The sequence below is a fragment of the Platalea leucorodia genome, assembly GCF_965183815.1.
Source record: "Platalea leucorodia genome assembly, chromosome: 1".
NCBI classification, from domain to species: Eukaryota; Metazoa; Chordata; class Aves; order Pelecaniformes; family Threskiornithidae; genus Platalea; species Platalea leucorodia.
Window position 1 is genome coordinate 52,400,297 of NC_138823.1, and position 24,025 is coordinate 52,424,321.

Sequence of the window (24,025 nt, forward strand, 5' to 3'; positions counted from 1 at the left end):
CATCCTCAAGATTTTCATAACTTTTACTGATATTAAAAGGCTATAAAGGATGAAACATTTTTAATTCAAAGGAAGGTATTAAAATAACACAAAGCTGCTTTGCATTGTTCTGTAAAGTTATCTTTCCTTTTAAAAAACACAAGCAAGGAAAGAAAAAAAAAAATCTGCAAACAGTGCTCATGGCCACCACCTTTCCTGTACTGACCATTTAATGCCTGCCAGTGCTGCCCCCTCTTCCCAGCTCTTTTTGACAGATACATGTTTATCTTAGAGAATAAAACCTGGCACCCAAATTCTATAAAACGAAGAATTTCTGATTAAGAATATACAGAACACAAGGATATTCTTTTTTTAAAAAAAACACTATGCTGAGCTAAACATGATCTTTTTAAAGACAAAAGTTCTAAAGCTCATCCTCTAGAAAGACTCTGTTTAATATTATCTGAGAAACAGAGGTTTCAAGTGTGATAACCAACTCCTATTCATAAAGCCAGCAGAGTTCCTATAATTCTCCTTTCCTTTAGCTTTTTCCCTGTCTAACCCTTAAAGCCAAATGGCTACCATCTGCCATTGCTCCTTATGGAACAATTCTCACTAAACAAAGGCATTTTGTGCACATGATGAGTTGGGAAGGAGATAGGAAACTGTTTGCAAAATGTGTCAGAATATTCTATGGGGTGCGGGAGGAAATAGAGGACAGGTGGTGGTTATGATATAATCAACCAGAACTAAACAAATACTCTAACAATTATTTTTCCCACACTCAAGATTTATTGACAGACTGTGCTCCTGCAAAAGGATTAAAATGAAAACTCTCAAGTCTTCCAAATCATCACGGCACTGACAAACACAATACTACCCTCAGTGACCTGTAATTGCTAAGCAGCCAGAAACAACAGAAAATTCAGTGTATATCCTGATCTATGACGAATGCACCGCCACTTTTTGCAAAAGTGATGAAAACAGCCAGAGGAAAATAATGAGATTTAGCCGCTCTTCAAATCCTATGAAAAAAGAAAAAAATCAGAGCACCAGAGTTTGTTGAGCCCAGCAGCAGCAGCAGGCTGGCGACAAAATGCTGCCACCCGGTGGGCAGGTGCTGGGTTTAACTCGGCAGAAGCCAAGAGGGCTGCCCTGACCATCCCAGATGGCGAGCTGATTCATTCCCCCAGACCAACAAGAGATTTAATATGGCCGGGAGGCACTCGGTCTCACCCGCTGAATACAAACTCTTCATGTCATGCAACAACCAGCTGCCTGCACAGGAGTCAAGAAGGGGTATACGCGCAAGAGCTGTGTTCGCATTCTTCCGAGCCATAAGAAAGGAGCGCGGGAGGGTCCTAAATGGTTCTCCTCCCAGCCAGGCAAAACCTGGGTGAAAGATCACTTGTGTTACAGTAAGTGTTAACATACTGAGAAGATGGATGGCTACAAGCTAGCAGAAGAAAAAATATTCAGTAAAAGGCTAATTACTATCTTGCAGCAGGAATTATTAGGAAGCAGGTTAAGATACCTTTTACAGGGGAAGAAAAAACAATGAGAAATCTACAAATCTGCTCTCTTTTTTTACCCTGCCTGTACTGTGCCCTACGCATAGTTTATTTCTGGAGTATAATGATATATTTGGTTGTAAAACTAAGTGGTAGCTTGGTGTTGAACCTCAGCTTCACATCTGTCTTCCTTTCACTTACGTGGTGAAGTCAATGTTAGATCACTAAGGAGTAAAACAAGAGTCTGATCTAAGTATCACAGAAAAGCAAGGTAACATGTTTATTTTTTTTTTACATAAGCCTTCACTAAAAAATTGAGGACTCAAAATGCGTAGAAAGCTGAGGGACTGACAAAGATTACGGCAGTACAAAACTAACTTGTATACACTATATATACAGCAAAGAGTTCCTTCAGCAACTTTGCAACCAGCACTACTAAGAAAAGTAACATCGACATGATAAAGGCCTGCAAATGTCTTAAAAAACATAGCCAAACCCAAAAAAGATCCTGGAGTTTTAAGATAGGAAACTGTACTTAGTTGTACTTCAGTACCACGGAAGGTGGGTAAGCAACTATAATTCTACTTTCAGCACTCAGCTACTCTATTTATCAGAAAAGGAAAACAGGTTTTCTTCTGCCCAAGTAGTTTAAGTAAAAAATCAGGGGTGGTGTTCAGCTCCTGGTCATCCTCCCCTGGGGACTGCACAGCAAGAGGCTCCCCTAGTGAGGGACTGTACCAAAACAAAAGGGATGTTAAAACCCAAGTTTTAGACTCACGGTGACCCCGTGCGCAGAAAAAGAAGTAACAACTGTGAGGCTGGGTGTAAATATGTGGCGGACACAAACGTGCAAAGATGAAAACAAAACATAAGCTTTTGTACACTGACTTGATGGAGACATCATTCAATGAACCCCGAGTAGGATTCTTTCAAGAAACAGAAAAACAAGCTATAGATTTTGTGGAATTTGTGCATAGTTAGAGGAGAGATAGAAGTCCCAGTTAAGCAGGAAATCATTATAATGAAAACTCAAGGAACAGCACAAGCACAAAACATTGCACAGCAGGACTTTCAAATCAGTAGTAACGGCTGATGCACATGAGCAGTGGGTAATAATGGCTTTTGCCTACAGCGGAGAACTTTGGTCTTCTAGCGTCTACCTTCTGACTTGCTGAAAAACTCTTTGCATTCCAGCTGTATGTGACTGGATTACAAAAAGGTCACGATCTGCTCAGCCAAATGGGAAATCCAGAGAACCTAACAGTTTACTTTGACTTACCATCCAATTATACCGTTGAAAAAACAGCAGCAATTTCATCACCATAAAAACTTCAGAGAATGACAAAAAATGTAGATTACAGCAATGTCAGCAGTGTTGGCAGATGGTGTAAAAGCACCATCATCACTGACCTTGAAGAGGAAAACAATGCTGAAGGAGCAGCTGCCTACTGGAATAACTATTAAGTTACTCCGATCAATATGGAATGCCATCCATCAAAACCAGGGAGGGGAGTCTACAGACTTGATAAGAAAAGAAGGTGTGCTCCTAAGAAAAAGAATGCTTGGTCCAGATGCACTGAAATAGCATCTAACACCAACAGCAAATACCAGGAGAGAAATTAATACTGCTCTTACAGATACACTGGCAGGAATGGTGCCACAGCTGCAGGTGTTTGAGGTAGCAATGAATACACCCATTATAGGTAATTTTAAGTCTTTAAACTCACAACAGCTTTTGGCAAGGAACTAAGCCCTTACAGAGCAAATGGAGAGAGCCCAGTAAGTGCTGCTTTGTCAGCTGATTGAGACAACAAGGGACTGGATAAATCCATAAGTTTTAGCTAAAGGTTTATAAGAAATGCTGTATTTCAAGTTTAATGAACTCAAATAATTTTCAGTTTCAAGAAGCTGAGAAAAGTGAAAGCAATAAAAGGAGAAAGCAGAAGATGGTAGAGAAAGTGATTGAAATGACAAAGAGGTGCGAGGTATAAAAACAATAGCAACAGCTTCTCACAGAAGAAATCAGACCTCAGGCAAATCTTGAGTGAATGGTTTATAACCTTACTGTCTACTGATTATAGGCACTTATAAAAACTTTCCATGTGTAACTTTTTTTTTTTTTAAGGAGGATCATTTTAAAGTCTTCCTTGTGAGTCAATACTGTAAATAACAAAATTGGAAAAGGACCAGAAAGTACACTTCTGCTTAAGAGAAGTATGTTTCCAAGCAACTCAGTTACAGAGAGATGAAAAACTTGGCTTGGTTGAGACTATAGCAAAAATGTACAGAATTAAGACTACATAAACAAGAAGCGAAACGAAGTCTGCTGACAAATGCAAATAAATGCACAAGGTATAAGCAAGTATCTCCTTCCTGTCTGGATTCCAAAACAACTAACCACCACCTAACTTTGGCTACACTGTCAGTAATGTAATAAAAACCACCTGCTCCATGTGTAAAGGCGGCCAAAATTCACATTTCTGTGTTTTACATCAGTTTTGATCAGCACCTAGAAGCAACAGAAGGACACTAAACTAACAAAATAACAAAAATTCTTTTTGCTCCTTCCTAAACCCCTCATTTTGAATGTACTGGGGACAAGACAAAGGACTAGAGAGCTGAAGATTTGACTTACATTACAGATCTGACAGTTGTAACTGCAGCAGAAAGCATATTTCTATATACTTTGTTATAAAGTATATAAAGGACTCACCAGCAATGCCTAGTACGCTAAGACATTTACCTTGTTTTTATTACAAAAGGTGTTAATAAGTCATTCTTAAAACCCTCTAGAGAAATTTCAAGGTTTATCTTTAAGGGTAACCCTAATAAATGCTGACGAACAGACATTAGGTATCAATCAGGATAAGAAAGTTTAAAGCAACGTCAAAAACACAAGGGCGAGGAATCTTCTCAGTTTCCCTTATGCACTCAACTATTCAGAATTTGTGGAAAAAAAAGTACACAACCACAGATGGCTTACAGATTACTGTGACAATGATGGATGATGACTACAGTTACTTCTTTCAGAGGTTACACAGATGAAAGCAAGATCCTCCATAATAAAAAACAAGAGGAGGAGGTTAATCACAGAAAAAAAAAAAAAAAGGCAAGAACAAAGAAATTTGGTAGCACAAAACCAGTTCCTAAATAATGAAACTGACTTAGGGCACTCTTGCTGATGGAACTATTTTCTGAAGTTTTTAGAGCAAAATCATTCTATGAGTAAGTAGTAGAATATAATGCTTATTGAAAACCAAGGGAAGTTACCAGCTTTAAATTCTCAGCTGTGTGATATGAAGAAATAAAAACTAGAAACAAGTCCGAAAAGCTAAATCACGATCTTCTCATTAACTCTCTAATTCCACATAGTGGATCTTTTTATTGCAAAAGGCTATGTTCACACAATTCTAAAGCAGGTAATGTGGTTAACAGCTTGGTCTAGCTCTAGAATCTGAATACATACAGACATGAAATGCAAGCAGTGTCAATAACTATATTAGCCAATAGGACTTTATTCCTACTATGGATGTAGCAAACACGTTATTCAACTTAACAGTATCATATAAACAGATTTCCATTTGGGAATTTGTGGCCTGTGGCAGCAGAAACTCACAGATTTAAATTGCCAGGCTTCACAAAGACAGGCAAGATGCACCCCTCTCAACCACTTCATATGTAAACACAGCAACAGCAAACTCGAATAAAAACTCTTAAGGATCTGACCGCAAATAAATGCAAGTTTTCAGCCAGCACCTGCTGCTCCACCAGCCAGTCCTCATCTCTCCTAAGGAAAAGCTGGCAGGCCAGATAGATTAATTTTGAGGACCAGATGCAGCCTGTCAGCTATCAAACAAGCAACCCTGACTTACAATAATAAACTGTGTTTCTTTAATCAGCTCCATTTGCATGAGTCAAGTGTTATTCATTTGCAAGTAGGGGTCTCTTCCCAGCTGTATTTACATGGGCAGACACTGAGTATTGTTGATTGCACATTCTCAGGACTTTCTTATCCAAGTCCCAAGGCAAGTTTGCCCCAACTTCACATGAACTTTCTGACAGTCTATTAGTCAACTTTACATAACAGCACGTAAATAGTAGTAAATAATAATGAATTGTACACTTAGCAAGTGATGAATCAGTTATAAAATCTAGCTTTATATTCAAATGACTATTTGTCACAGATATCCAAGAATCCATTCTGTCTGAAGTGAAAATTGCATTTGATAGAAGTATCTGACAAAGATAAAGTTATTGTAAGAATGGATTACAATCAGGTAAGCACTACATATAAAGCCTCAAATTATCCTTTTTATACGTATGTATGTACATATTTACATATTATTCTATATATACATATATAACATATACATAGATGTAGTTTCACAAACATTTTAACAGTTTTTTGTTGTTAATTAAATGACTGACCAAAGATTTCTGTTTGTACAAATCTTGTGTGAAGGGTCACCAGTATCCATTCAAACTTACAGTTGCAGTAGTTAATCAAGCATTCTATAAATATTTAAAACTTTCATGTGGCAACAGAATATAGTTGATTTACAAATAATAAATATATTTTTATTATTAAGGGAATAACTGTTTCAGAACAGGATATAACTTATCTTAAATGTACTTTTTACTGAGGCCCAGAAGGAATATTCAATGATTCCACAACACTCCTACTATGCAGTGCACAAATTTTAACACAGCAACTGAAATTGCAACAAAAAAATCAGTTGATCTGTACCTCATTCTATCTAGATTTGGTAATTGCACTCCTCCTCCATACATCACAATCAAATATAAGGGTGAAAGATAGCAACCATTGGTTTAATAATAATATACTACGTAATGCTACATATAACTTACTTTCCCTTTTCCCAGTATATAAGGAATTTTCTTTAGAACTGGTGGGGGGACCATGAAGGACATAATTCAATACTGACATGTTTTATCCTTAGCATCTTCATGCATCAGAAAAGCTGACCTGCACTAAGGATGTTTACTCTTTTTAAACCTGACACTAAAACACGTATTTGCTGCAAAAGTGGTATCTAGTATTTATTTTTTATTATAAAAATAAAGCTTATTTCAAGTGAGGCTATAAGGCAAAATATTTTACTTTCAAAAAAAGTAGACTAGTAATTTTTTAACCTTTTATTATTGATACACATCTGACAAGATGACACTTGAATGTTAAGTTAACATGGTTTTCCTCTGCAGTATCAAACAAAAATCATGCAAAGAAAATGCTAATTAAGATGTTATAAGCAGCTGATAATCAAAGTAACCTTTCCCTGACCCACATTAGGATAAGAAAACCCAGCAACAGAAGGCACTTAGGCTAGAGTCTGACCCATTTTCTCTCTAAAGCTGTAGAAGTAGCTGTAGAAGCTAGGCAGTGAAAAAGAAAAATTTAGTGCTAAAGCAAATTAACATTGTAACTTAATTCAACAACTTTCCATTGATCAAAAAATTGCTCTCAAGAGGATTCTGAGTGTTGCCAGTAATTTAAAAACTGCAAATCTTGCAGTAATCACATCAAAATTTGAAGTGAATTTGAAGTTCAGGAGTTAAAGAAATAGGGTCTTTAAAAAGTTCACAACTAAGCTTCTTTTTCTTTTCTGAATTTTAATTTAAGCACAATAGTAGCACGGTAAGACAATAATGTATGCAATGTAAATATTTACTATACTCTGGCAGAAACCAGCCCTTAACTTTAAGTTATTCACATGTTTTATAAATTCCCAATCATACTTTCTTCCTAATACATATGCATGATCCATACAGCTGTATTCACAATGACCTGACTAACAGCATACAAACTGACAGAGTATTACAAAAGAAGGATAATAAAGCACAAGTTATTCTTACTACCCTTCCCCCACCATGCATTTTACCCTTTGTGTTCTTTTATACTTACCATGCCCTCAAAGCCAACTCTGTAAAGGTTTTTAGCACCATTGTCCCAAAGAACATATGCTGCGCTATGTGGACTCGACGCACTCCAATCTTGGATTTCAGTTACCTATTCAGATTTAAAAATAAGAAAATTATTTCTAGAACAAAGACTTAAAAGCACAATTTCATCTTAAAACCTTATTCATCTCTTCAGAATAATTCAGGATACAGCAGTTTTACTGAATTTAATAACATTTATTCTGAAGCTGTTTTCTGTTTGATAGAAGTGTTCCCTAGGTATCTTAATAAGATGGCAGCCTGAATATATACTTTGTGGGCCTATTTTTCTTATGTATATTTGGTAGGTAATCTAACTACACAAGTAGAGGACAAAATCTGAACTGTAAAAATTTATTTTATGATGCTTTGACATGTTCTTACTAGAAGCAGCATTTAACTAAGAAAAACAGGATGAAAACTATTTTAATTGCTTCAATTTGTCTGGTTTAACCTGCACTAGCCTGGTGGTGGTGCACTATGTTAGGAGACAAAGTTTTATTTCCAGAGCCAATCTGTTTAACAACAGTACAAAAGAAGGAGAGTGAAAAGGGCTTTCCCTGACATTTCTGAAACCATGAGGGCATGCACCAAATTCTGAAAACACTTCCATTATTCAAAAAAATAAATTTCCAGAATGTCATCTTATCTGCATTTATTTAAAAGCTGTTTCTGCTATCTACCATCTGCTTTTCCTTGTTAAAAACATTTATATGCATTTATACATATTTTCAGCTTGCAAATAATCCCACTAATTCAAGTTTAGTACATAAAGCAGACAATGCAGGATAAGACTCTTATTTTTCAAAGTTTCAGAGATTTCAAAATATCTTGCCACATTCACAGCAAGGGGTAGATAATCAAGATGAATAAAGCTGCATCTGAATATCCCTTGCTTTAAGAGATTTAAATTCATTATTTCCTCTCAATAAAATCCAAAATGAAATCCCCAAAAGTCCTAAAGCTTCCATAAATGTCTAGGATATAAAATAGGCTAAATATCTTATTCAAGAATTTTTCACTTTACTTTAAATACTGCTTAAGTGTACTAAAAATAAATGCAACAACAACCACCAGTTCACCAAGATATGAGAGCATCCAATTCTCCTTCTAGAACATCTCATATTTGGTGATAAAAGTCATAGCATATTTTACACTCCCTGCTGTATGTTCATACTTATAACAAACCTTCATTAGTTCTCAAGGTAAATGTAAGTTGTAAACGGAAAATTTACAAAGGTTATGATTAGCAACATATAAATCCATGCAATTTTCAATAAATCCAAATATTTTTATTATACCACAAATCACAAACACTCATATAACATCCTAAGCCAGTAATATACTATCCACATCCAACACTTGCAAAATTTCTAATTTTAAACTGGAAAAGTCCCTATAATTATTAGATGAAGAACAAAAATCCAGGGTGCAAGCACTGAAAACCAAGAGCAAGAGATACTCAAATGTGCTGACCCACAAGCAGTAAGACTACGGAATGCAGTTACGACCAGAAAGGGCTATTCTCGAGAGCTCTGTTTTTATACCAGCTCTCTAGTAATGCTGAAATATGCCCAAGATCTTACTGTTGCTACAAGCCAGTCTTAAACAGAACCACGAAGACAAAAATTTAGTAGTTTTAAAAACTTTGTGTTGTTATTGTAAAAATGTAAATTTAAATTAAAAGAACTGGTCATAGTATGCGTTCCCTCTTCTTTCTAAATGCTGGAGCATTACAGAGTAAGATTTAAAAATGTCCAGCAAATTAAAATATAACTTCTATGGTGATATTTTTACTCTACAATTAGAAAGGCCACTGAGGCCATTACACGAGCATGCAGAAATGCATCTTCTTATTTAAATCAGTTTTATTTTTACCTTTCCTCTACGCCCATTGCCACCATCTTGATCTTCCCATTGCCAGTCAACTCCTCGCACCACCCTGGCACCTGCAAAGATTCCTCTTGCTGTAATTTTCTTTGATTTACGGCGAGACTCCAACAATACCCTGAAGTTATTAAAAGAAGAATCCACAAATGTCAAGATAATAAAGTCCAAAACAAATCTTTGGGGATGGGAAGGAAGGCGAGCATCTTGAAACAAAAATAACCCTACAAACACAGATTTCAGTGCATGAATCGCATCCATTCAATTCTCAACTTGAACAGCACCCCACAAGATAAAAAAACATGATCTTCCTAAATCTGATTTATTGTATGTTTATAATTAGTTTTTAATTCTAATGATAATTTCTGCTTCCTACTACCAGCAATAATTTCGTAACTACTTACACATAGATCTGTACTCATATTATTAAAATCATTAACATACAGAGTCATATAAACAAGACATTTCTGTTTCTCTTGGATGCATCCTAGGCCAATATTACTGTCTTGCAATTGTCCTGCCACTTTTATTCAAAACTATGCTATTAAGTAAGAGCTACAGCCCTTTCCCCTCCATGTCTCAGTTTATTTTCCACATCCTTCTAATAGCATATCTTGGCAAATTTAATTCAATATATCAGCACCCATTTTTTCAGTCATAATATGTTATTTTTCTAAAGCAAACCTCTTCTTTCCCTCTGACTTCAACATAACTGAAGTAGATAAGACCAAACAGAACAGTTCATGAGCATTTAACTTACAAGTAGAAACAAAGAGACAAACATTTTTTCTGCCTTTTCAGTCATCTCAAAAGCCACCAGTTTGCATGCAACCAGGTTTCTTACTTCATGCCAGGAAAATGTTGCCAGACAAAAGTATTTTTCAGCTGAAATTCTGAATGTTTCCTGACCTCTTCAGGAAGTGTATCACCCTCCTGCTAAACTTTTAACATCCAGCAGATGGCAGGCAAGGAAAAAGTTAAACTGTTAGAATTGACGCAAGGACCACATGAAAATATAGCCATTTTTATCTAAGTAATATAAAAGAGTGATAGAAAACACACAGAAATGTTGTTTATAGCAGCCTTTTAGAAAGACCTCAACACCTACAAAACTGAGACAAAACCCAGCATACATTACTTTAGTATGCTGCTCCTATGATATCCCGGACTCAAGAATAAAATAGGTAGCTTTTGCTTTCCTTCATCCAAAAGTCCTTAGATGCCTCTTGCCATTTATCGTATGAGATATCACTCAAATTCAATAGCACTGCTTTGCCCTTTTCTCCTCCCTCAAACAGTCAACTTCAATCAGTTTTTCTCAATTAAGCTTGACCCAATAGAAACAGCTCCTTGGCAGATGAAGCTGCCTTCTAGAGAAGAGTTGCAAGACAGAGCTCAATGGGAGTAAACAAAGATAGGGAGAAAGTGACAAGATGCAAAAGATTTCCTGCAATTGCATACAATCTATCTCCAAAACCAAAAATTATGCTTTATACACCAGAACAGACCACTTAAAACTACAAAGGAAACTTCAGCTTAAAAGGAAGGAAAAAAAAAAAAAGAAGAAGAAGAAGAAAGTCTGGCAAGCATTCTCAAAAGCAATGAGATTTTTAAAAAAGAAATAAATAGAAAAAACAGATTTGTGTTTTGTTATCTATCCTCTACTAATTACACTAAACCACCACTTTCTACTCTTGATTTCAACTTCTAAGTCTTGTTCTGCATTAGAACATTACAATTAAGACGCAAGCTTATGATATCTATTTGGTACCTAGATCTGCTGTCATGAATCTCAAAAAAAACAGAAGTTACTTTTTGATTAAGCCACTGACCTGGGCATTTGAGCCATAGCTAAACTTCAAGGCAAACGTTTGAGAAAACAAACACAGGCCCTACAAGACACGATATGAGAACTTAGTTTGTGTGCTCCAACCACTCCCCTTAACTGTAAAAGCACTGATAAAAGCACATCACTGAATTACAACATATTTGTAAACCTTACTTCTCCAAGAAGAGGAGATAAATGTTGTCTTACACACATCGGATTTAGCTGAGTATCATAGCTAACAAAAAAAGCTTCCAATGATTTAATGAAAGAACATTCTGGGGAGTTATCACAGAGGTGATACCACAGCATGTAGCCTTTACACAGTGCTTTACTGTAGCTCTCCAAGTATTTAGTAATAGGCAAATATCACTGTTCTCACTTAACTGGTAGACAAATCATGACAGAGAGGGGCTTTGGATTTAGACAAGTTATTTAAAGTCAAGAACACAAGAACAGCTATGCAAGAACACACTAAATGCCAATTTTGTTCAGAGTTCTTTGCTGGGAGACAATAATAGATGCTTAAAAAAAGAACATGAAAACCAAGGCAAGGGTAGAACAACCTTTCATAGCATCTTTGCTCTGCTTTCTGTAGCGAGCAGTTTAAGCAGTTCAAGTCAGAGGTTTTGTTGCCAGATCGTTCTGTTTTTCATAGCCCACAAGGAGGATATTTTCCCTCTATCCATCTACACCATTTTTGAACCTAATTAAACTTTCACATTCAGGAATTCATTGACAAATCATTTTGCAATTACACATTGTGTAAAGATAATTGCCTTTGTTTTAAAGCTGCTATATGATAACACAAGAACTAGGAAGACTGCAATGAGCTTAAAAGAAACTGAATAACCATATCCTAACTTTTTTCTCTACTCCACTCTTTCTGAAACTTCCATGTTTTCCAAGCTCCAAAGATCTGTCCTAGCTACCCTCCCTCACAAACAGGCAGAGAACCAGTAACAGAATCTACACCTCAAGCCACTATCTTACCTAATACAAGTTTCAGTAACTAAATCTGAAATTTAAAAGTTAATATCAATTAATGGTTCCTGTTCAATTTCATGAGGAAAAAAATTACATTTTACCTTTCACTTCCTGGTGTTGTAATTCTGTAAAAACGATGCCTCAAGTGATGTTTGTCCCCATGATAGCAAACTGTGCACAAGTCATAATTTGTACATTCAGCACATTTCCATCGGATGCCAATGATGGGTTGCTGTCGACAAGTATCACACATAGTCCCATCATGCTTGATACCTGTGGGGAGAAAAAGGAAAAAAAGACTAACAACTTTGCTACATCACTACACAGATTTCTGTCGCACACCGTTATAATTTGAAATCATATACTAAAAAGTTAACAATAAAGAAAGGCTGCTAGTGATACCCTATCAGCCTCTACGACTGAGGGGAAAAGATAACGGACTTTGCCTCATATCTCCAGTTGCCAGTCTGTTCCTGAAGTGTTCTGTTTTTCTCAGCTCAAACAGCTGAGAAAGCTACGTTTGGTTTTTTCCATCTATGCAAATCAGAGAAAGAAAATGAGAAATCCTTTAACTACAAGTTAGAGGGTCAGAAACGCGTATGTCAAAATATACAGGCAATCTAGAATTTTATCTCTGGATTAAGACTATCAACACACCTTATACCACAAAGGCTACTGTGTTCAATTGTGCATGACAGTTTAAAAATCATTGGTTTGACTTACACATTTTGTATGGTGGAAAAGATAACTGCTTATCTCTATTCTTTTTATACAGGAAAAAAATAAGCTCTCTTAGACAGATCCATTAGCTTCATGAAAACCTGTTACCATTTTTTAAGCATTTTACTGCTTTATGTGTTGGGTTTTTTAAAAAGAATGTGCCAAAGACAGACCAGGTGTAAGCCACCAGCATGTGCTCTGCCCAGCCATCCACAAAAACTGAGTTCTCAAGACTACTTACTCCTACAGCTTTGCCAAGCTACAGCAGAGTGAAACTGATCAGTCACAGACAGTTGCCATCCATGCGTTCTGAATACAGTGAACAGCCACAAGTTTATTTAATTAAAAAAAAAAAGTCAAATTCTGCTGCTGTTTGGAAAAAATTGAGTAATAGGAGAGAAAAGCACTGGCATTCAGTCTGTAGCACAAGATAAAAATGAGCACTAAAAGGCTGGAGTAGCACAGAATTTTCCCAGTCACGCACCCTTAAAAAAACAGCCAAAAAAACAGATCACTCAAATTAGTGAGGAAAAAGAATGTTTTTTGTCCCCTCCAGAAAGGATGCTTTTGGAAATGACTGCCAAATTCACTATAAACTTATTAGTCACTTGTGTTCAACAGCTAAGCCACCTGCAGTGAAGAAAAATCAACAGTTGGAGAGGCAAAACTGAAGGAAATGCCTTCTTGTCTGATCATTTCAGAGAATCACGTAATAGCTGAGGCTGGAAGTAACCTCTGGAAATTGTGTAGTGCAACCACCACTGCTCAAAGCCGGGTAAACTAGAGACAGTTGCCAAGGACCATATCCAGTCAGGTTTTGAGCACCTCCAAGAATGCAGACTCCGCAACCTCTGGGCAGCCTGTTCCAGTGTTCAATCATCCCTAGAGCAAAAATGTTTCTTCTTACGCTTAAGTGGAAATTCCCGCATTTTAATTTGTGCCCATTGCCTCTTGTCCTGTCACTTTACACCACTGAAAAGTCTGGCTCCATCCTCTTTACAATTTCCATCAGGTATTTATATACACTGGTAAGATCCCCCTGAGCCTTCTCTTCTCCAGGCTAAAGACCACTAGATCCTTCAGCCTCTCCTCATACCAGATGCCTTAAGACCTCTTAAAACACATTTGCAGCCCTTCGCTTGACCCACTCAGTATGTCCATGTCTCTTTTGCACTGGGGAGCCCCGAACAGGACACAGCGCTTCAGGAGTGGCCTCACCAGTGCTGAGTGGAGAGGAAGGATCACCTCCCTCCATGTGCTGGCAACGCTCCTCCTAATGCAGCCCAGGATACCACTGTCCTTCATTGCCACAAGGGCACACTGCTGGGTGACGGTCACTTGGTTGTCCACTGGGACCCCCAGGTCCTTTCCTGCAAATCTGCTTTCCAGCCAGCTGTCCCCAGTTTGTACCAGGTATTCCTCCCCACGTGCAAGACTCAGCCTTTCTCTTTGCTGAATTACATGAGATTCCTGTTGGCCCATTTCTCCAGCCTGTCAAGGTCCCTCTGAACGCCAGGAAAATCATCTCGTGTATCATTTCTCCTAACCAAGAAGGCTTCTCACCCTACCCGCTTCCAAACTTGATTATAAATGTATTTAGGAAGATTTCTGTCCTCATGATTAAAAATTTTCCTGATGCATGAACATTGGAATAAATATTTAGTTAAGGCTGAAAAAGGCAACACATTTGGAGCAAAGTCTGCACATCGCACCACAGAGATCTGAGCACCTCTTCAGGACAGGCAAAGATAGCCTTCAGTGACAACAAAAACACTGAAACTGCTGACAGTATACTAAACGAGCACTGTAATTCCTGGAGCAGTTCATGACTAAGGTGGCATCCATACCTTGACCACAAAGTCTGTGCTGAAATTTTGAAGGTCTGGCACAGACAAGTCCTATAAACCGTAACGTTATTTGCCAACTCCAATTGCCAGACAACACACCTCGTATACCATAATCATTCTTTTTAACTAACCTTCTACATTTAAAAAGTATTTGCTGCCTGGTAACAACAACTAAAAATGCTATTTTTCTACAAAACAAGAACTTGGAAATCACCCATACATCTCCTCCCCCCATACAACTCCATCAATGACCCTGTTCCTAGCGTGGAAGATTAACATCAAGGAGAAAGCTATCTTTCTTGTTATGTTCACTGAGACTCTGATGTCTGGTATCTGTTGATTATCTGTAACACTCAAAAAGATAGCATTAGCTATGACCTTGCAGTGGCTGCCTCACTGATATGAATTGTATTGAACCATTTTACTACTTTTTGGTAGTGTTCAAGAGCAGGTGCATTAAAAGGACTCAGATAACGTGTTACTGTTTTGTTGCCTTGCTTAAAAAGTCTAACTAGTTATGGCACTTGGGATTGAGGGGTAGCATTTGGGGTGGTATTTGTTTATTTTGTTTGTTTGTTTGGTTTTTTTAAATTGATTGCTAAATTGGTATTTCACATAGAAACAGAGAAGTAACACATCTTTGGAATTTTTTTAATGGTTGCTGAACTTCAGGGAAGACAGTTTGCCAAGGATCACATTTGTTCTGGATGTAAAAGGACCAAGGAATTGGGTGCTGCAGGATTCTTCAGTTTGTCCAAGCAGCAGGAAAGAGGGCAAAAGAGAGGTATAATCGTGAGTCATGTAATACAGAACTAGGTCATCTCACAGTAAACTTAAATAAAAACTAAACATTTCTAGGCAGTGAGGCAAAAGCAGCAGTGGAAAAACTCAGAAAAACTTCCTTAGGAAAGATAAAGAAAAAATATACAAAGATGTTTGACTTAAAAGTCATTTTACTGACTAGAGTGTCTGGGACTTACAAGAGAACATTACATGACTGTATTTGGAGCCTCTGATCGAGAGAGTCACATCTCTATCTCTCAGATCCCTAAACACCACCCTGATAGATACAGCCTTTCTTCCCCCACTCCCTGACACATGATTCCAGCAGCAACGCCCACTTCAGTGCATGCCTCACCTGACCATGCTGCTCCATTCTTTCCATTATGCCAGCAAAAGGTTTTTGCAGAGTTAAGCTGTAAACTGGATCAAGAAACATACCCGGATGAAAAACAGCCAGGAGGAAAAATATTCAGCTGGATTGGTTTCCCAATCCTGTTCTTTGTGGTGCTGCACAACACTGCTGGCATGACAAACAAAGCACTGCAAAGCAGGAGCAGGCAAGTAATCCTGTTACAGAATGTTTAACCACTGCACTAGAGATCTGGAGGGAGAAGTAGATTTGTATGCCTCTGGTGACAGTGGACTAAGAGAGTTTTAAGTTTATCTGCTAAAAAAAAAAAAAAAAAGATGCTAAAACAAGGTGCTACTACTGGATCATGAAATGTGATAGCTAAACTCTCATTCATGTTCATAATACAAAGAAAATGAACTATTTAAATCAATAGTATGTTTTAAAGAAGGTTGAAAGATTTTTTTTTTTAGTTGAACTAGATATTATAGGTACACGAGTGTGGTGGGTTGACCTTGGCTGGCTGCCAGACGCCCACCCAGCCACTCTCTCACTCCCCCTCCTCAACAGGATAGGGAGTGAAAATAAAATGGAAAAGCTTGTAGGTCGAGATGAAAGTGAGATCACTTACCAATTACCATCACAGGCAAAGCAGACTTAACTTGAAGAAAATTAAATTTATTGCCAATTAAAAAAAAAGAGAATGGTGGGAAAGACAAAAACTAAAACACCTTCTCCTTACACTCCCCCTCTTCTTCCCAGACTCAACTTCACTCCTTCATTCCCAACTCCTCTATCTCCCCCTGCTTCTCCCCTGGGGGAGACAGAATCATAGAATCATTTCTGTTGGAAAAAGACCCTTAAGATCACCAAGTCCACCACTAAACCACGTCCCTAAGCACCACATCTACACGTCTTTTAAATACCTGCAGGGATGGGAACTCAACCACTTCCCTGAGCAGCCTGTTCCAATGCCTGACTATCCTTTTGGTGAAGAAGGGGAATGGGGGGTTATGGTCAGTCCATAACAGCCCCTCACACTTTTCCCCAGCTCCAGCATGGGTCCTCTCCACGGGCTACAGTCCTTCAGGAAAACACTGCTCAAGTGTGGGCCCTCCACGGGCTGCAGCTTCCTTCAGGACATATCCACCTGCTCCAGCATGGGGTCCCCCACAGGCTGCAGTGTGGATACCTGCTCCACTGTGGCCCTCCATGGGCTGCAAGGGGACAACTCGAATCACTGTGGTCTCCATCTACTCATCAAAATTCAGTATTAAGGACCTGATGTTGGTACTACACACATTTGGCGGGAGGGAAAGAGACATTATTTCTAATGTTTCAGACTAGCTCTGCTCTAGCCCCACAGACTGAACTCTCATCAGCAATGAGATCATATCTTTCAATTTACTTTCACCAAAAAGTAAACTAGTTTGTGTGCTCCAAAACCACCCCATGATGTAAATCGAAGCACAGTACACAGGAACAACCAGAAGACTGGGTCAAGCGTAGGCTCTGGAGCCAAACTGAAATCCTGACCCAAATGCAATCTGTATCTGTCACATAAACCGCTTCCGCTCTTCGAAAGGAAGGCGGTTGAAGAAAGGTTGAGAAACAAAAACTTTACAAAGTTTATATTAGGAAAGAATGCCTTAATTAAACTACTGGAATACATTAAAGTGCCATAAAAACTTCAGAATTCAAACATCAGCCCTGCAGCTGGCCAGCTGTGAACCAGAAGAGCACTTTAGCTCTCTAAAGTGAGATAATGCAAAAACTAAACCTCTAAATATTCTTCAAAATTTCCTAGGAGCAGGCTATTTCAAAATGAAACAGGTTTTGTATCATCCTCCATACTGCACTGAAAAAAAACAAAAGAAACCAGGTAATGAGAAGGGTACTTTCACCATGCCTAATTACTTTCACATAGCTGCCATTTCCTAATGCCCCTCCAACCTTAGCACACCATAAAATCCAGTATTCCTGATCTTCACTTGTCATTAGTATTTTTACTATTTGCATTACATATTAGTTTCCTACCCTTATGTCCCTGCCACAGTTATTTTCACTTTTGTCATCTATTCCCAAACCTTCCCTGGATTACCTAGCTCACCATTCCTCTGTCAGCACTCATTTATACATCAATTTTACAGCCTTTGCCTGCAAGTTTTTAAAACCCACGCTCGCTCTTAAAGCTATGAAAGGAAATAGAAGCAGTGTTGCTCAAATTGGTATTTGAATTTGTTACGAATATCTCTGCTGTAAAGATAATTTTCAAAGGTGGCAATATACAACTGTCCAACAAAAGAACATTTATTTTAACAGTAAAATAAGATGTACAAGAGGTATCCATACCACTCACTGTTAAGCACAGCAGAAGTCAATAGTGATTTCAATTACTTCTCAGAACCAACAAAATCTGGTTTCCAATGGACTCGTTATTCTCTACAGAACTCTAATAAGCCGAAATCTTTTCGTATCATAATGACAATACTATCAGGCAAGGGATATCACAAACTACTTCAAAAAGTTATTCATTTACATCCCAATTTAAAAAACAATACCAATGTTTTGTTCTTCCCATTCTTCCACTCCAGATAGTTTTTACACTATGACCAGACTGCAGGCAAACTGAAAACAAAGAATTCTTAGATTAACCAGATTCTGACAAATTGCGTGAAAACTCAAATCAGCGTCCGCACAACCATAACTCATTTATTAAATACCCTGTTTGGCAGCAGCCAGCTGACCAATTACTATATACAAGAGATGCCAGACTTGCCAAAGCATGTGTCCTATCTGGTAAGGGTATCACAAGATACAGGAGGAGGGAGAGGATTATTGTGTAGGAGACATGGGGGAAGGGCAGGAAGAACAAAGGACATGTTTATAAAAAAACCCAGGCTTCCCAAGTACCACTGCTCATGAAGCTATTAGATTTTTCACTGGTGAGGGGTTCTGTAAGTATTTACAAATAGCCACTAAAAAAACCCAACCTTGACTAAGACAATTTGCCTTAAATTACACTTGATGTGCTAAAAGCAAGAACAAATGAACAAATACGTAGGATAAATCATCCAAGATGCTCCACTTTTTAAAATGTTCCAACATGTACGACTTCATGATGATTTATGCAACTCTTTAGGTTACAGAAAACTATTAATGCAAGTACAGAAAGCCACACAAATCTTCAATAGATAACACCTAAATTTTCAATATTAGCAAAATACAGGACATAGAGCTTTCCATGCCGCACAGATGCACGCTCTAGCTGTGGGATAATTCCATGACAAGATTCCCTTTCCTGACCCCAGCCCCTCTGCCACCTCCCCTTATTCAAACACAATTGAGTAAATATTTTAAGCAGGAAAGTAACATTGTTACTTTGAACCAACCATATACAAGAGGAAACAGATGACAAATGCATTTTTGCCTAAGCTTTGTAGAAAGCAAATCTTCAGAAAGAGAATAAACACTGAAACTTTCTGTAATGATCATGAGTATTATGTGAACGTAGTCAGGAGTGCTCTCTACAAACATGCTACTGTACTGCCTTTACCTTTGGCAGAAGGCTGCCTTCCTTTCTAAATATAAAGCTTGGGTTTATATACTTTTAGCTTCTGTTCAGCAACTCAGAAGACTACTCCTTTCTGTTTCTTTTTCCACAACACTACCAGGAAAAGGGGACTCTCAAGACTCCTAGATCCTGGCAAAAGGCTGCGTTACAGAAGGACCAGGATTTATTTGCAAGTAATCGGGCAACCACACTCCACTGCTAGCGTATCGCACCCCACCACTTACCCCGTTTAGGAGCCAACTACACAGGACCTAACTGACATTTCCTTTCCTCTAACTGAAATTTCCTTTCTTTTCAGATTCTTAGTTTACTAATCCCCCTCAATCTCTCTGTCTTGCTTAAACAAACGCTGGCCAATGTAAATATGATCACCAATGGGAGCTAATACAGCTAGCTTGGTAGACATAACCGAAAAACAAAACAAAATTCATATCACAAGTCATTCATTACCCAGATGATGACATCTGGAGCAAATAGCTTACAAGAGAAACTTCATGTAACTCATCGATGACTTTTTATTTTGAAGAAGACCATCCTAAAATCTTACTACTAAGGCTATTTAAGTTTTATAAAAAGTTAACATGCTATGAAAGTTGCAATGCTGGTAATAGCCTACAACCATTAAAATACAAGGACAGCACATCATTAAGTCTATGAAACATTGTTCTGGCATTAAAGGCATATACATATATATATGCACATACATGTATCAAACTCAGATTTCTTTTTTTTTTTTCCCCTCAGTAGAATGAGCTTCAAACATCACTTCTAGAACACAACGGGTTCCTGATGCATCACTACTGTTTCTGGCTGCACAGGCCTCAAACTCAAAGCAGCAACTCTGGCTGCAAGTACCACTTTTAAGAACTTATAATAAAGTCTGGTTTTGAATACCTAATAAAAAGGACTCCCAGCAATAAATAATTTAGTTTTGCTTTCTACTGCTGTATGTTTATGTTTATTCTCACTATACACTTACAATCATGTTGTGACTGTAAATTTATGAACCAGAGAAATTTTTTTTCATTTTAAACTATAAGAGCCATGATTTAACACTGTGCTAAGTATCACCAAACCAAAACCGACCCCATACTTGATAACATTTCCTTGCTCACCAGCATCATTATTAATACTACAGTTCGAAATTCCTGTCACCTAATGCCACTTTTGCTGTAACTATTTATATCAAAATTATCTAAATACGCCTAGAGATAGTATCAAACTATCATCCAAAGTCAGAGTCCCTTATTCTAAACCATGGATAGTCACTACCATGGAGAAAAATAAGTAACTATAAAAAGGTGGAAAACTAAAGAAGGGAAGTGATTTGCCCAAGAATACAAAGTGAATCAGTAGTAAAACCAGGATTTCAGTCCAAATTGACAGTATCCTAATTCCATGAATTTTGCCCTTTTGCTGCTACTACTTGACAGATTCTTACCCTTCCTATCACCAGGGAACCACGACCTCAAAAGTAACTCCCCCTAGCAAAAAGCAACCCTGGGTAGCTCCATGCAGCAGCTCCGTCAGGCTGATGCATGCGCTGGCCAAAAACCTCAGGAAGAGAAATGCCATTTTGCAAAGCCTGACAACAGCAGAGTTTTTCCCACAGCAATATACATAGTCCTACCTGAAGTAGAAATTAAAATTCTAATACAAAAGTATAAATATAACTGATAATTAGAAGGAATAAAGCAGCAAAAAAACTTACCGAAACAAAACCCAGGGACTTAAAACTGAGTATTAAGTGTAGGCTTCCAGATGCAGTTAACAGGATACTGTCAGCTTGCAAATACGTCAGGTATAGCTAGAATAATGAGCATTCAAGGCTCATATTCAACATTTATGCATACACTTCAGTTTTAAGCAGAAGTAGTCCCACTGGTTTCTACAGGACATCAAATGCAGGTAAAGTTTCAAAGCATAAACAACTGCAAGACAAGGATCGACAACTTGGAAGACTACTCTTAACTTCTTGTTCCAAGGTCCATTTCAAAAAGATTTTCAGCTCATTTTAATAGCATCTACCCTCCAAAACAACACCAAAAATCCAACCATGAAGCCAGGGGAGAGGAAGGTACCCAGACACAGAAAAATTAAATCCATCTCAAAGGCTCACCATGCATGTGGTGTGTTTTTTTTTTTTTCTTAGCAACATTTTTGTAATTAATTAGAATGAATTCTGTGATGCTGTCTCTTCAGAAGTCTGTTAGCTTCAACCCACTGCTATAATTTTCCTTTCTGTAACACTACACGTAGCTGGCTCAAAGATGGTCTCTCCTCTTCATCATATTCTAAATGAAAGACACGTTACAAAAACAGTATATCTAAGTAGCCCAACAAATCGGTCCAACCATCTCCTTATTGAGGCAGTCCTGCCCGGCCCAAAACCACCTCACTGTATTTCTGATGAAACTAAACAATGTATTTTTCTTTGTTAGTTTTCACTGTAAAAAAAACAGGTGCTAAAATAACATTTCCCTGCAGTGTTTGCAACACTAACGCTGCCGCATAATGTCAGTGCAGATCTAAATCCATTGTCCAAATTGACTGAATTTAAAGCATAAATATCAAGCAGCCAAGTAATTACAAAAATGAATGAATGCTTTTTTTTTTTTTCTCCAGTACCTTCACTATTTTACAGCAGGTCTGGCAATACAGATAAAAGGCAACATGCAGATTATAACAAAACACTGTTTCAACCACTTGATGTAATCTTTAGCAAAAAGGTGCTACACCTCTTTTCTGCAATCCTCCCTCCCCATACTTGACTCAGGACGACTGTCACCATTTTACAAAACAGCTCTGAAATATAAAATCGGGGGTGGCGTGGGGTGGGGTGGTGTAAAAACCAAACCAGACCTTGCGGGACCATCCTCTCGGTTCCCTCCCTCCACTGCCTCCCCCCAGCATACCGGGAGCCTCCTCTCTACGGCAGATCACTTTGGCTTTGTCTACCCCAATTTGAAAGTCCCAGGACAACTTCTCCTCTCCCCACGGCCACACACCATCTATTTGTTCTAAGCCAGCGTATGCATATACATAGGCACGCACGCACACAGACACCCAGGCGCGGCCATGCGAAAGGCGGACTTTTCCCTCCCCCCCACCCCCCCAAAACCGAGAGGGAGAGGCGGAGGGGAGCAATCCGCCCCCAGGGACGGGCCCCGACCCTCACCCGGCCGCGGGGGCCCTCGGCTGCTGCCCCCCGCACCCCCCACGGCCGCGAAGGGGTCGCGGGGGCTCCCCCTTTCCCTCCCACCCGGCCGCCGCTCACCGGTGGGCGCGCTGTCGAGGATGCGGAGGTCGTAGGCCCCGGAGCAGCGGTAGTTGGCGGCGGTGCCGTTGTCCCACACCACGACCACCTCCTCGGGGCTCTCGAAGCTGCGGACGGTGCCCACATGGCCCTCGCCGCCATCCTGTTTCCCCCACTTCCAGTCCGGGCCCCGGACCACCCGGGCCCCGACTCCCTCCACCATCACCCGGTTGTTCCGCGAGCTGCTCATCCCGGCGACGCCCCGCGGGCCCGGGCCCCGGGGCGGCTGGAGGGGGCGCGCAGCCCGCAGGCGGCGAAGGGGGACCCCGATGGGGACGGCTGCCTCGGGCGCCGGGAGGGAGGGCGCGGGCCGCGGGTGCCGGTGCGGCGAGGGAGGGAGGGGGGCAGGAGGGAGGGGGGCAATCCTGACGCGACGGCGAGCGGGGAAGGGAAGGACCCTCCCGACGGGCCGGGGGACGCGGCCGGGCGGCGGCAGCCGACGGGCGGGAGCCTCCGGCCGACTCTTCTCCTCGCTTGCTTGCTTTCTTGCTTCCTACCTACCTACGCGCCCATCCCCGGCGCCGCAGCGGTCCCCCCCCCCGGCCCGCGGCACCCGCCCGCACCCCACAGCGGCAAAGCCGCCACCGCCGGCCCCGCGCGCCCGCCGCTACATCCGGGAACTGCGGCCGCGCCGGCGGCAGCACCAGGGAGACCGGCGGCGGCGGGGGGGGCGGAGCGCGCCCTCCTCAGCGCCCGCCTCCCCGCCCTGCGCATGCGCGTGCGCCCGCCCCCAGCGCCCCTGCGCAGCCGCGGGGCGGCCGGGCCCGGCCGAGGCGGCGCGGGGCTCGAGCGCCACCTGCGGAGCCACCGTGGGCACTGAGCGCCGCCGCCCGAGCTCCGGTGCTGCCCCCGCGCCCGTCCCCGGACCGGCCGCGGGCCCGCGCCGGTGGAAATGGGAGGACGCGGAGGAGGGAACAGGGATTTATTTATCCCCGTGGGCAGAGCTGCCCGGGGCTCCCCCAGGTCGCCGCCCTGGCGGGTCCTTCTGCGGTCCTTCTTGCGTCCCCCGCCCGGCCCGGCCCGCCCGGCCCTGAGGTGATTTTGGCGGCAGCGGCCGGGAGGGCGCCCCTGCGGCCGGGCAGCCCAAACCGCCCTCTTCCACCCCACCCGGGAGAAGTTGCTCCTATCGCCTCTCCTTTAGTGACAGAGAGATTATCAGTTAAACGGCATCAACTAAGCCTTGCGCGATCTAGCTGAGGTAAAGGTGTCGCGTTTTCCTCGTTTTTCAGTTACTTCTGTGCCTTGAAATCCCATTTTCTTTTCAAACTGTGGGCGCGAGTCTTGCGTGC

The 24,025-nt window shown here is 40.3% G+C and overlaps 1 protein-coding gene across 4 annotated transcripts in view; it reads right to left on the minus strand.

Moving 5' to 3' along the window:
* MIB1 (MIB E3 ubiquitin protein ligase 1) overlaps window positions 1-23,325 on the minus strand; it is an 85,389-nt gene extending 62,064 nt beyond the window's left edge. For 3 of the 4 annotated variants that reach the window (XM_082325875.1, XM_082325874.1, XM_082325873.1), the window contains exons 1-4: window positions 22,698-23,325; window positions 12,249-12,420; window positions 9,327-9,456; window positions 7,414-7,518 (exon numbers count right to left, since the gene is read on the minus strand). In XM_082325875.1, coding sequence (XP_082182001.1) covers window positions 7,414-7,518; window positions 9,327-9,456; window positions 12,249-12,420; window positions 22,698-22,926 — 636 coding nt within the window. In that variant the 5' untranslated portion in view covers window positions 22,927-23,325. Of the gene's footprint in view, window positions 1-7,413; window positions 7,519-9,326; window positions 9,457-12,248; window positions 12,421-21,131; window positions 21,228-22,697 lie in introns of all 4 variants that reach the window. The other variant, XM_082325876.1, reaches the window with a different exon arrangement.
* Between the last annotated feature and the right edge of the window lie 700 nt (window positions 23,326-24,025).